At 50.5% G+C, this 14293-nt stretch overlaps 1 protein-coding gene across 1 annotated transcript in view; it reads right to left on the reverse strand.

Annotated features, from left to right (window-relative positions):
• Positions 1-241: 241 nt before the first annotated feature.
• Positions 242-14293, reverse strand: part of ZNF423 (zinc finger protein 423) — a 291741-nt gene continuing 277689 nt past the window's right edge. Inside the window, exon 6 of the mRNA XM_006882506.1 lies at positions 242-957. Coding sequence (XP_006882568.1) covers positions 928-957 — 30 coding nt within the window. The 3' untranslated portion in view covers positions 242-927. The remainder of the gene's footprint in view (positions 958-14293) is intronic.

Raw genomic sequence — 14293 nt, forward strand, 5'->3', positions numbered from 1 at the left:
AGCTAAGATTGCTAAGCCTGACTTCTCTGCTACCTTTTGGTGGATTTGAATGGCCAACCTTTCTGTTCGCAGTTGGATGCTTATCCTGGGTACCAGCCAGATTCCTTTAAGGTGACTCCTCATCTTCTTTCTAAAGGAAAACAGAGTCTGTTGTGTGCGGGTCCTGCAGGAGGAGCTTGTCCAGGACATGGTGACAGGACCCACACGGTCCTGGGCTGGGAAGGACAGAAGGACAGCCAGATGCTAATCACATGGATTCCCTTTATTGAACTGTACTAGTTACTGCAGTCAGATTAAGTCACATTTAAAAGCAGACCATCCAGTTGCACTGAAACTGATTATATTCATTACATAGTTTTAATCACTGTCCGGTGAACTGGCAAATCCAATCAAAGCATTAGTCTTTAATTAAAAAATTAAAAGGAAATATTCAGACAATAGCCAAGCAATCACATCACAATGCACAATTACCTAGAACTGCAATTTAAAAAAGTAGTTAACCAAAGGGGGTAAATAAAAATAAGGCAAAAAAAAAAAAAAAGAAGCAAAGGGGGGAAAAATCACACTAATCCTTTAAAAAAAAAACACAAACAAAAACCCAACTATCAATATAATACATGAAGAAACAAAGGACAATAGCCTCAAAAAGCGGGTTTCTCTAACTCTAGAAATGTAGTCTGTGGCAGAAACTCTAAAAGCGCACTAGCTGTAGCAGGACAATAAAAAATACTGAGCATGGAATACTTTTAATCTCTGCCATTAATATTCATTTCCAGCTGCTTATAATAGCAGCGCCTCATGGCCAAATCATTAGAGTTTTACATCTGGGTTGCAAATGACACTTTGATTGGATGTAATGTTCAAATGGCCCTCCCCACGGTGTCTCCGGCAAGCCTTCTGCAGAGAGGTGTCCTGTCGAGCGGTCCCTCACTGTGCGTGCTGGCTCATCGTGTGGTTCTGTAAAGGCGAAGAAAGGAGACACGCATGAGGGCAGAAGAATGGTGAGCCCGCCCGTCCCCTCCCACCCGGGGCACTGATGCCCAGGGCTGCCGCCGGGCGGCTTGATTAGGACACAACAAAATTCAACAAGGGACAGAAAGTGCTCCGGGGACGCAGCTGCCAAGATGTCATACTGATTAAGGGATTGGGGATCAGTTCCTGTTGCTGCCAACCTGGATCCTCTAAATATTTCCCCCCCCTTTTAAAAAATTTTATAGACCATCCAGGTCTTAACATGCGGCTGGCTAGGGAGAGAGGAAATACCAGGAAGGAGCAGAAATGAAAACATTCCCACTTCCCTCGAATGATGGGGGGAGGAGGAGGATGTCCTGGTCGCCTGTGGGCCTCCCCCATCCAGCTCTCTCCTCCTCCTCCTCCTCCTCCTCCTCGCCAGTGGCTGCCCAGAGCCTAGTGGAAGAAGACAGCAGATGTGCCATGAAGCGCTCAGGCCAAGAAACACTTGAGTGGGCACAGACGTGCAGAGGCAATGGGTGGCCTTGAGGCCAGTAGCCGAAGCAGGGATAGGTCACCAGGCAGGAAGGGAGGCTGAGGACGGCCCCAGCCCCTCTTCTCTGGGAGTTTGCCCAGTTGTCCATACGATGACACTTGGGCCTGAAGACAGGACCATTGTGTGGGTTGGCCAAATTCATGGGGGAATCCAGGGCCCAGGTGGGCCACACTGACCACACGGCTCTCTCTCCACATGGCCCAAGGCTTTTTCTCTCTCTCCTGCCAGCTGGAGTGGGCCAGCAGTCTGTTTCTGGGGGCGCCTGAAGCCTGGGGTTGGGAGGTTTTGTGGTGACAAGCTCCAGTCTTTTGTTTCTTTTCATCTGGCCCATGTTCCAAATGCAGGCCAATCTCATAAAAGTCTCAGGTGGTCTTCTGAGGATCCCACCCTCCGCGCTGTACACTTTCCTTGGTTTGTCATCTGGTTTTGCTATGTACTTGACACTCTACACTAATTCTTTCAAAGCTCTGGTGGCATGGTCCCCAGGGAGTTGCGCTGTTAACTCTGGAGGTTCAAATACGCCAGTGGCCGTGCTGTATAAAGACTGGCAACCTCTTCTCAAGTGACTTTCAGCCCCAAAACCCCAACGGTGGGTCAGCTATGAGTCAGTTCTGATTCAATGGCAATGAATTATCTTTAGTATTTGCTCGTTTTATCCTGATTAGAACTATATGCATTTTCTAAATATCATCAATCTTTAGAGTTTAGAAATGAAAGTCTCCCCTAACCCCATTTTCAAGAAACAATGCATTCTAATAGTCTATTGCACATTCCTCCAGAACGTCTTCCCTTGAGAATGTAATTTATTATTTTTTTTGTCGGTTTGCTTGTAGTACTTGCTTGTGCTTTTGTGGTTTATTGTGGACACTGACTGTCTCCCCTGATATTCCCACCTAAGCGAGTCACAGGGACTCGGCTCTGGCTGCTCTCAGCGACCATGCAGCTCTGCTAATGACCACCAGGGGTCAGACGTGGCCCTGGCGTCAGCCGTCTGGGCCCCAGGTGGGGGGCTGTGAAGCCCAGGGCTTGGCGGGGAGGCCTGGGGCTCAGCGCAGAGCCGTTACACCCCTCCCCCGCTCCCTAGAGAGGGTCTGGGCAGTGGCATCTTCCATCTAGGCACTGAAGCTGCCTGGGTGGTGGTGTCCCAGCCTCCTCAGGCCAGCTCAGAGTCGGGCAAAGGCAGCCTCCTTTTCTGACTTTCTCAGCGTTGTGCCATCCTCCCAGCCTAGGCTCCCGAGTGAGGCCACACAGCTGGTGTCTGGCGAGCACACATGCTCTGTGCTACTGCAGGTATTTATCACTTCTCATCCTTACAGCAGCCTTTCAAAAAATGCAAAGCAAAAAATACACTGTCATTCCAACTCACATGAACCCTGAGGTGTCTCAAAGGCAGTCAATCTTTAAGAAATGCAAGGTCCCACCTTTCTCCCTGTGGGACCCTTTAGTGAGCTGTAAACAGTTTTGACCACTGGGCCACCAGGTAGGAAGTGGTTAAGAACAAGAAATTGGTTCTGTGAAGCTCAACTGACTAGTCCCTGGTCACCAGCTGAGAAGGCTGAGGGAGGCAAGAGAAATTTCAGGAAAGCCTGATGCTTCGGCCCCCCTTGTGCCTTATAGCCGCAGGGACCCAGGCTGCACCCCAGCATGAGCTCTTGTAGTGTGGCCTGGCAGCTTGGTCTGTGTACCTGGACCAGAAGCACCAGACAGGTTGTCTGAGGTCACAGATGGGATGCAGGAAGTTTCCATGGGAACTTCTACCCGTCAGCCAAGGCGCAACTGCAGAGACAGCAGTGTCTCGGAAAACCAGGCATGGCTCATATAAACTATCTCCGTAGAAACCAGCTTCCAGCCTTGGCTCATGAAGTCTCACCTTCCACCTCCAACCCAGGCATTCTCCTAGTCCCCAAAGTCAGGGGCCATGTCCCTGCTGCTGCAGCCCGTCACAGTATATCCAGCCCATTTCCCACAGAGCTACATGCCTCTGCAGTTGCAGCAATGACAGGCCTACTATGTACAAGGCTGGCCTATTTGGAGTTCCCTTTCCGGAGCCATGGGCCAGAGGCTGGGCGCACACAGGGCGGAATGGACCCCAGGCCTCCCACACCCAGAGCAGCGTGGAAGGAAAGTCCTGGAGAGGATGTGGAGGTCTCATTTCTCTATCCTTCAACAGCCAGTCAATCAACAGGGTGGTCAGATCTCCTGCTTTCTAGGTGAGGTGAGTTCCTCTTCAGTGGGGGTGGGGGAGCTGAAAGGATAGGAATTCTCTGGATGTTTCAGAATTCATCTGAATTCTCTGATGAGTTAAACATTCAACTACTAATTAAAAGGCTGGCAAATCAAAACCCAACCAGAGATACCCTAAAAGAAGGGTCTACAGATCTATTTCTGAAAGTTCACAGCCTTGAAAACCCCATGGAGCAGTTCCATTCTGCCCAAATGGGACACAGAGGGATGGTCTGGAGTCAGAATTGACCCAATGGTGATGGGCTTCATTTGATTAGTTAAACCCTGAAGTACATAATGCTTCAACTAGCTGGAAATGTTAAGTGACAGGACTGAGGTTGTTAATTATTTAATCTTGCTTGGATCCACAATCGACATTCCTGAAACCAGCAGTCAGGAAATCAAAAGATGAGTTCCTTTGAGAAAAAAAATCTGCTGTCAAGGACCTCTCCTGAGTGCTAAAGAGCAACATTGTCAGTGTAGAGACTAAGGTGTGCCTGATCCAGGCCTTGGTCTTCACAATTACTTGCAATGCATCAGAGAGCTGGCAATGACTAAGAATGACAGAAGAAGAATCAATGCCTTTGAGTTGTGGTGCTGGAGAAGAGTATTAAATATACCATGGACTGTCAAGAGAACAAAAAGGTCTGTCCTGGAGAGGGCAAAACCAGGTTGTTCCTTGAAGGCTAGGATTTTGAAGCTCCATCTTACATACTTGGTCATGTCACCAGGGGAGACCAGTCCTTGGAGAAAGACATCATGCTTGGACGTGTAAAATGTCAGAGGAGAAGAGGAAGTCACTGGATGAGATAAATTGATACAGTGATTGTGACAATGGGGGAGTGATTGTGACAATGGGGTCAAGTGTGTCAGAGATGGTGAGGCTGGCTCAGGGTAGTGCAAGGTTCAGAGCCATTGTTCAGAGGGTCGCTATGAATCATAGTCAACTCGACGACACATAACAACCTACAAAGTACCTACCTCATTTACAGATAACAAAGCTCAGACATCAACTTGCCAAAAAGTCCTTTGAGCAGGTTAAAGTGACTATATTCATTCACAGCCCAGGACCTTTACTGATGAGTCGTCGAAAGCCCACAGAGCACAGCCCTACACTGCTAGTATGAAGTCACCATGACTCAGCAGTGACTCCACAGCACAGGACTTGGGTTTCTGGAGAAGCAAGTGGAAGTCAGAGACTAGCTCTTTCTTCTGCTCTCAAATTGTCTCTATCACGTGACACAGTCAGTGTGAACACATCAATCCAAAGGTAAGTCAATGAATAATTAGGAGATTAACCTATGTGGGAAAGAGACAGAACAGAGAGAGTGAAAGAGCCAGAGAGACAAAGAGAGCGAGCACTCCAGGAGCAGAGAGAGTCACAGGGGTTGAAGGAAGCTTAGCCAGTCCCCCCAGTGCAGAGATCCCTGCAAAGAGGCCTGGTGGGAGTTTGGGGTCCAGCACACTCATGAACACAGACTTTCTTTGATCAGGATTGTAAACCCAGAGATGATATTTGACTGCTATCCGCCATCCTCAGGTTCGGAAGAGGAACCTCCGAATGATGGCACAGCCTCCCGCCGGGATGCCAAGGCCATCATGGCCAGTATAGCACATACGGACACGAGGACTCACACTTGGGGGCAGCTGCTCCCGGAAATCTTGGAGGAGGAAACCCACTCGTAAAACCACTGGTTTAGGGAAATGCAAAAAGAAATACTGCATCCTAGACAAAAAACACAGTGGGCCTTCTCTCTAATGTTCAGGAGTTAGATTTGGGTTAGATTTAAGAAAGAACTTCCCCCAAAGGGGTTCAGGAAAAATATCCTTCCCTGAAACTGTGCAGGAACAAAAGGCTGGGATGTTGCAAGCAGATGGGAGCATCTGAAAGGTGATACCCAAGAGGGCGGGCACCAGGAGCTGTTCAGCGATGCGGGGATGAAGTACCTGGTGGATGCTGGGCCCTGGGCTGGACTCAGCCCTCCTGGAGCCTGTGGGGCATGCGTGGAGGACATGCAGACAAGACACTGCATAGTTTATGTGAGGTTAATGAGGCAGATGGTGGTTTTGGGAGGGCAGATCCATCAAGGCTAGCTAGGAAGCAGGGGAGAAGGCCAGGAAGCAAAGAGAAGGCAAAACAGTGCTGAGGGACCCAGGTGTCAGGCCAGGAGGCATTCTCTGGAAAGGTAGTGAAGGCCCCTTTGTCACAGGTCTCACCAGTCGCCTAACATCATGACCCCATGGACCACTTTAAGAAGTCAGCACATGGACAAGGAGCCCAGCTGAATATTCCTAAAAGAGTCCAGGCTATTGCAGACCTCGGGCTGTCGGGGCGGGGAGCCTCATCAAGTCTTCTTAAAGAGTTCCTTCCACCCAGCATTGCTCTCCCTGGGTATTTTGCCTTAATGTGTATTTCTCTGTTTATGCTTGTGCTATATTTAGCCCCTTTGGCGAAGGAAGAAAATAGTTTTTTAAAGATGCTCCCGACCCTGCAGATGAATGCTTCCCAGTACTATCAAGATAAGGGCTGGGGAGGGAGAATGGAGTGGAAAGGACTGGAAAGTGCCCAGAAGGGAGGGCTGGCAGCCCTGTCGGCCTCTGCCTGCCAGGGAGACACAGGTGTGGAGCACAGAAGCAGGTGAGCAAAATAAATGTGGATGCTGGAGGGTGGGTGCGGCTGGTTGCACTGAGACCCATTCACTTGGCAGAGCACCAGGCTCCTTGCAGGCCCGTTTGGACAACCTCTGCCATCTGCCCGGGGACCTAAGTCAGCGATGGCGACAGAACGGTACAGAGCGGCACAGGAATCCATGTACTTCCAGACGCACTATCTGGAGTTCTCGTGGAAGACCTGCGAACGAGCCATCTCTCCACAAAGACAAGCGCTCAGCGCTCTGGAACTGGGCTCTCTGCGGCACTCCTGACCTCTGAGAGAGGTCCAGTACTCACTGATCTGCTCACTCACCCAGCAGATCCTTCCACATCTGCGCTGAGAATTCAGCTGCAAAGTCCTCCCAGTGCTCAACCTGACGCAGTTCTGTGCACTGGGCTCAGAGGACAGACCCGCCAAGTCTTAACTGTGGGGCTATCCTTCTTAACCACCCACCACCTAACTGGGCCAGCTGGAGGGCCAGTGCTGCTTCTGCCATGCACGTGGCAGCTCAAAGTCTCTACCAGAAAAGTTTCTCACACAGTCGCCACCCACTTCCACCCTCACATACACTCATACTCATTCCCTCAGACACATGGGCTAAGCCGCTCATTCACACATTCACTTGCATACTCACCCATACTCCTGCATGACGATGTGCACAGTGCTCTCCCCCACCCCACACCCGGTCTCTGTCTCTGTCTCTCTCTCTCGCAACCCAGGATGTTCTGTCCAGATTGTGGCTCTATTTCCTCTTTCTTGACCTGGGTCAGTAGATGAGGACCACATCCTACAGATCAAGGACACTTCTTAGTCTGTCCTGTACCCCTCCCAGTGTCAAGGAGGGTAGGTGAGAAGTTCGTAAGAACACTGGCTGCTTGGGAACTTCAAAACCATGATCTATGAGGTACATTCTTGGCGCATCTAAGATGAAGGGGGGAGCTGCAGAGGACTTGTGGGCAATGTGCGTGTCCCTTGAATATTAGCTGCTGTTCCTTGGGCGTCAGAGACTGAGATGACAAGAGGGTTTTAAGTCCTCCCATCATGCTGGGCCCTTAGCAAGTGCCACGTTCCTGTGAACTGTTCTGAGCATTCCCAAGTGCCTCACTGCGTGAGGTAGGCTCAGTCCTAGGTTTAAGCCCTAGACTTTGCCATTTGCTCATCATGGGAACCTATGCAAGTTCCTTGACCTTTGGGGACCAGGGAGTACGTTAGTAGATGCCATGAGGACTCAGGTGCCAGCATCAGGTCCTTATCGCAGGGCTTGGCAAAGACGCTCAAGAATTCCCTATCAGTGGTATCTTTGAGTAACTTCCTGACCAGCCCTGGGGTCCTGTTTGACCCCTGCTGCCATCTCCCAGACACCCACCCTGATCTGTAGGTGGAGTGAGGGGCTCAAAAAGGTTGGTGGGTCTGTGACCTGAGACCAGACACACCAATCACCTAGGAAACGTGTGTCCCCAGGATGACAAGACAGCTGTCCTGGGTGGTGGTGGGGCCATTCACCGTGTACCCCCAGGGTGAAGGAGATAAAGACCTCCTCCTCATTCACCCCCTTGTAGTCCCCCCTCTAGAACCTCCATACCCACAGGTCACATTCTCTCCCTTCTTTCCAGGGAGCAGAGTGAAACATCTGCGGAGGAGAAGAGCCAGAGGGGAGGGTGGAGTTATGTACTTGCCCTTCATTCACTGATCACTGAGAGAATATGCCAGCCCTTAGGTGGGTACTGCGGGTTCAGAGGTGAAGCCCCAGGGCCTTTTTTCAGAAAACAAGCCAATTCCACAGCGGGGGTGCTGGACTCACAAGCCCTCACTTTCAAGACTCAGAAGAGGACTCACACAAGCCCTAAGCTCTGTGGCAAATGAAGGGTGCAGGGGTCCTCCCACCAGAACCTTCCATCTGCCCTGCTCTCTCTCCCAGAGCCCCCTGCAGAGCTCTGTGAGCTCCGCTTTGTCCATGCATTTCCTCCCTCTGGCTCGGGTGGGAAACAGGCTGTGGCTGACGCCCTTTGCCCACTGCCTGACGACTAGCCGCTCTCGGGCCAGCTCCTCGGGAGGCTGCTTTTGCCCAGAACTTTCTCCAGGTCGAGGACCAAGTCCAGGAGCCTGCCTTAACCCCGAGATTTGGTATGCAGACTAAAGTGAAGCTAAGCAGGGGTGCAACGGGGTTCTGTTATTTGCTCATTCAACCGTCAGGAGCCTGTGAGGTCAGTGGAGGACAGACAGAGGCAGGCACGTCCTGACCTTGTACATAATAAACTCATGGCTGATGGGGAGGGTGATATTTCACAAAAGGCACTCTGGAGAGCGGACTTCGTTGGGAGATGCTCAAGAAGGAAGCGGGGCTTCCTGCGGTTCTCTGAAGACAGTGTGGGTTTGAGTTTGCACTGGGGGCTCTTCAGGGACCAGGGAGCACCAGGTAACACCATGGAGGTGCGTATGGATGGTATCAGCACAGACAGTGGTCATGATCACGACCGTCAACACTCCACCCGCGTTACCCCAGATGAACGTCCTGTCAACCTTGTGAGTTAAACAACAGCATTATTCCGACTTTACAGATGAGAAAACCGAGGTGCAGGGAAGTTACGTGGCTTGCCTTCCACCGCACAGCTGGTTACAGCAGCACTGGACCTACACCCTTGCAGCCGTCTGCAGAACCCACTCACCATCACCCACTGTTCGGCCTATGAGATGTGAAAAGTGCAGCATATGTTGGGGGAACAATGAATAATTCAGCTTGGCAGAGGTACAGGGTATGTGCCATGGAGACGAGGCTGGGAAGGAAGGCGGAGGTCTTATTGATGAGGCTCCTGGATGCCAGACGAGGCAGCTTGCCCTTAAATCTAGGCCGCTGGGAGTCATCGAAGGTATTGGAGTTGCAGAGTTTCACAAGAGGCAGGTATGGGGAGAAACTCATCCTCGCAGCCAACAAGGTGTATCAGTCGGGGCCTGGCCAGCTCTCCAGCATCTCCTCCCTCTCAAGCCCTCCTCCCCAGCACACACTTGGTCTCTCCTGTGCAGATGCTGGGAGGGTACCGATGCAGGCAGCCCTGCTCCCCTTTCTAATGTGAATCACCTGGGCAGGCCTTCTCTGCTTGCGAGCACTTATTTTTAGAAGCGCTTGACAATCGTCCAAGGGTCTAAGACGAACAGATGGCCTGTCTTAAAGGCTCGTATGTTCGATAGTTTGCACTTCTGACAAACGGTAAGCTCGCTTGAGAGCCTGCCATAAACCGCGTTGAATGAATACTCAGAACACAATTTAGCTAATGCACGTCATTAAAATTAGGGGTGAGTGATGGCCGAGGTTCCCTTTAAATGGCTGCCTGGTGAGGCTGCGGCTCTCCAGGGCCCAAGCTGTGATGTGTGGATGGGATGCACCCCACTTTCCTGGTCGCTGGCACCCAGCAGGCTGGGAGACTGTCCTATTTAAAGAGAGGACAGAAGAAGGGCTGGCCATGTGGAAGTGACTGTCCTACCATCTTGAGGTCATGGCCCTGAGTGAGGCTGGCAACCCACTGTCCAGGGAGAAAACTCTAAAATATCTGTTTTATGAGGGACAGGGAGTGGGAGGGGACATGTGTGAGGCCTCCCAGTCTCTGCCTCTGAGACAGGGAGACAGGCTGCCGTCTGGCACTCAGCAGCAGGAAGTGAGGGCTGCACCCGCTTAGCCGGGGACGTCTGTCTCTCCTGTGTGCGCCTCAACGCACCCGCAACGCCTGGCCTCCCTCGAGGGAGGTGCTCACTTCCAGGGGGTGTTTTTTTCTCAGGGTCTGGGGCTCGAGTCCACCCAGAGGTACTGAGGAATAAAGACCTGGCAATCTATTTTCCCAAACATCAATCATTTAAAAGCCCATGGAGTACAGTCCTACTATGACATGAATATGGTCCTTGTAAGACAGAACTGACTTGACAGCCACTATTCTTTCTCGCCTCATCAAGACCAGGAGCAATTCAGAAAACCTTCGCATCACCAGGGCCTGTACACGGAGGAGCCACATCCAGTCTCTCACCCCGACCTCTGGAGGCTTCCCCAAAGGAACAAACCAGCAGTCCCCGCCCTCCTCGCCATTCTAGACATGGAGTGTTCTTCTCAGAAGCCACTCTCATCAGAGCCCTCCAGTTTCCAACACATCCAAGCAGGTGGCCTGGCCAAAACCTCGCTCCTGAGCACGTGACATCTCCTTCACTTGAAAACGGGGGACAAAAATGTTGTTTTGGGGAAAAAAGCCCCATGAACTCCCAAGGGAGCAGGTTCTGTACTTCTGTGGCTTGGAAATAACCCCCCAGGGGATAGATTATGAGGAGGGAGTGAAGCCTCCTATTAAAAAGCCAGCCTGTAAACAGGCTTCATTGAGAGTCACCCAACAAAACAAGGGGACTAAGAATATCTGCCCAGAGGGACAGCAGCCCTGAGGAAATGGTACTCTGGATGCAAATGGGCCCAGTCAATCTGCGAGCAGAGAATCACAAGAAAGTGCAGCCGCTGTATAGACGGACAAGGCAGAGCTGCATGGCTGTTCCGTAGGCAAAGAAAGAGTTCCAGGATATTTATGGAGCTGGCCCCTTCAAGAGGGTTTATGCAGACTCGGGTCCTCAGTTAATCTAGTGGTTGTGACTGCTATTTCTCCCAAAACAAATCCCCACCTCCACCTCCCCCTCCCGCCACTGGCAAGGCACCTTAGGATGAGAGGATCTGGAAGTTTCAGAACTAAGAATAAAGACTCAAGGTGCCAGCAACGGTGAACATGCGACCGTGCATTTGCTTCTGTTGGATGTGGTCCCCTCCTGCACAGACACACTGTCTAGGCCCCTCACCCTGAGGGAAGCCCATTCTAACAACGTGAGCCAAGCAGTGGCTGGGAACAGGCTCCTGGGAGAGAGTTTGTCACCAATATGAACTCAGACACATCAGCATCAGACCCCTAACAAGACACACTGATAACCAGAAGCTGCAGGGCCAGGAACTGAAGTCAAAACAGGTGCTTCCCTGGAGGAGAATCCCAGGTAGACATGATCAAATGGCATTAAAATGATGCTGGGACGGGGGGGGGGGCGAGGGACACGGGTTCCCAGGCCAAGATTATTGTTGTTGTTGTTGTTGATTGCCATCAAGTCGAGTGTGACTCACAGTAACCCTACGAACAAAAGACCTGCAGCCTTTCTAAAACTATTGCCGCTTCTCAAAGTTCATAGAGTCTCCAGAGGCATATTTTAGAATAATATTTTCTAATATTTTATGAGGAGACTGTCCATCCTTCTCCTACAGAGCACCAGGTGGCCTCGAACCACGTGCCCTCAGGACTGCAGCGCAGCTTCTATGCCACTAGGCCACCAGTATGCTGAGCAAATTAATTTAAGAAGATGGACTATATATTTAAATGAATGCGGCATCAGTATTGGAGGAAGGGTCATCAGCAACATACATTAGACAGCTGGTACCATCTTGCTTGAAGACAACTTCAAGTAAAATAAGATTCAAGACTACAGCCTTCAACATGGATTACACATCAACATCAAGAAAATGAAAACAAAAACAAAAACAAAAACAAAACCCCAAAAAACCTAAAACACCTTACCACTGGCCCAACAGACAACATCATGAAACAAGGAGAAAAGATGGAAGCTGTCAATGATTTCATTTTTCCTGGCTGCACAATCAACACTCACGGTAGCAGCAGTCAGGAAGTCAAGAGATGTGTAAACCTCCTGCCAGGGGTCTCTTCCGTGTGCCCCAGAGCAAGGGCATCAGTTGAAAGTCTCAAGTGTGCCTGAGCCAAGCCATGGGACTTCCCATTGCTTCATATGCATGTGAAAGGCAGACCATGACTAAGGAAGGCCACAGAAGAACTGATGTCTTTGGATTGTGGCGTTGGTGGAGAATATCGAAGATCCCTTGGACCACTAAAGGCACAAACAAAACTGCCTTGAAGTGTAACCAGGCGCTCCTCAGAGGCAAGGATGCTTGAACTGCACGTCACATACTTTGGACACCAGTCCTCGGAAAAGCACACACTGTGACATTTAGAGGTTAGTGAAAGGGGCGAAGAGCCTCCATGAGCTGGACTGACACCGAGTATGGTGAGATGCCAAGGAAGGCGTAGAATAGGGCGAAGTTTGGATATATTGTCCTTGGGGTTGGTCCTATTTGACTCGACAGCGCCTAACCACAACATGTGACTACCACAGTCTGCCCTTCCCTCAACCACAAGAACCTCATCTGTGGGTCCCCGCTGTACTCCTATGTGGGCCTCATCTGTGGGTCCCTGCTGTGCTCCTACGTGGACCTCAGCTGGGGTCCCTCCTGAGCTGGGTTGGCTCTGAGCCTGGGACTGGTTAAAGCTGGATGAGAGCATTTCTGAAGCGGCAGCTTGCGCTGGAGCAAAGCAAACGTTTGCAATAAAGTGGAGAATTTGAAAGGAGAAATACGGTTGACTTCCTCCATACCACTGGCCGCCCTGCCCAGGATACGCAGTGTTTGGTTTTTTAAATTGAGAAGGACCCAAGAGGGTAAGCAGAGCAGGTAGGAAGGAGAAAGCCACCTCAGGATAAAGCACTCGGAGCTGCTCTTACAGGGTCTTGGGTTCTGCAGGGGCTGGGAGGTCCGAAAACTGTAGCAACAAGATACTGTGTATGCTGCTCTCAGGCAGAAAGAAGGGAGCAACCACATCCCAGATGGATGTACCACCTACCTAGCAGGACAAATACTGACTGCAAGACCTTCTTGGCCTCCGTGATGCTACTCCGTGTGAATAGGGTCTCAGCCACAATGCCGAGCGTGTCATTATTTCAACAGTGCAGCTCCCAGCATTCGAGGCCACAGACTAGGCATCGTGCAGATGGTGAGGGAAGAGGCTGGGCTCTTTCTGTCATGCTCCTCTCACTCTCATCTCAACTGGAGATTCCTGAGACACACTGGCACTCTGGGAGAACGCGACCCTGGAAGCTTTTCGAAGCCTGCCCCCATGGAAGCATCTCTGGCTCTGCTAATTTGGGATTTGCACTCATCTGCTAGCCACATGATGTGAGGTTCAAGCCCACCCAGAGATGCCTCAGAAGAAATACACGGTAATAGACTTATGAAAAACCAGCCCATGAATCCTCTGTGGAGCACAGCTCTACTGTGATACACATGGGGATGCCACAAGCTTGTATCAACACTACGGCAACTGGACCTTGTAAAGATTCCTAACAAGCATGGGGGGAATAAGGTACATTCAATATTTGCAATGTTAAAAAGAAAAAAACTGACGGAAATGTCTGCCTTGGTTTTCTGACTCTCCCCAAGCCTCTGTAGCTTAAATCTTTTGTTCGTTATAATTTGATGACCATACCAACCAAGCGTCACAAAGTCACCATTTGTCACGTGCCCCAAATCAAGAAAACAGCCCATAGCAGGATGTGACACGTAAAAGCAGGGCTGGACTGGAAAATCTAGGCCGCATGGTCACTAATTATACAGAACACATACATTCATTTCCTTGTAAAAACACAGTGCTTCCAGATTTCATAAATGATAGTTTAAAATGTTGGTCCACTTTCTTTCCTATTTTTTTTTAAAGGGGAACTTTCCCACGCCTTCAAAATTCCTGGAATATTAACCCCTGCGGATGAAGAGCTGTTCCTGTATAAATTCCAAGGGGAGCCCCAATCATCAAGCATGGCACTATCCCTCAAAATGGTTTCTGAAACCTGCAGGACCCAGCCCCCTCCGCCCCATACCCACCCCATTACGGACCTCCAGCTGTGGGACCAGAAGTACTGAAGATGAACTTAATTTACTGTGATGAATCGTGCGCATGCACCAGTGATCAAAACTGAAGCCGAGACCGATTCCATTTAATGATTGTTTCGGTTCTTGTGAAAAAGCTTAGGTGCATACCCTCCCCCCCTCCATTCGCAGGGAGAGT

Source organism: Elephantulus edwardii, unplaced genomic scaffold (genome assembly GCF_000299155.1).
Source record: "Elephantulus edwardii isolate Elephantulus edwardi_28Jun2011 unplaced genomic scaffold, EleEdw1.0 scaffold00021, whole genome shotgun sequence".
Classification (NCBI taxonomy): Eukaryota; Metazoa; Chordata; class Mammalia; order Macroscelidea; family Macroscelididae; genus Elephantulus; species Elephantulus edwardii.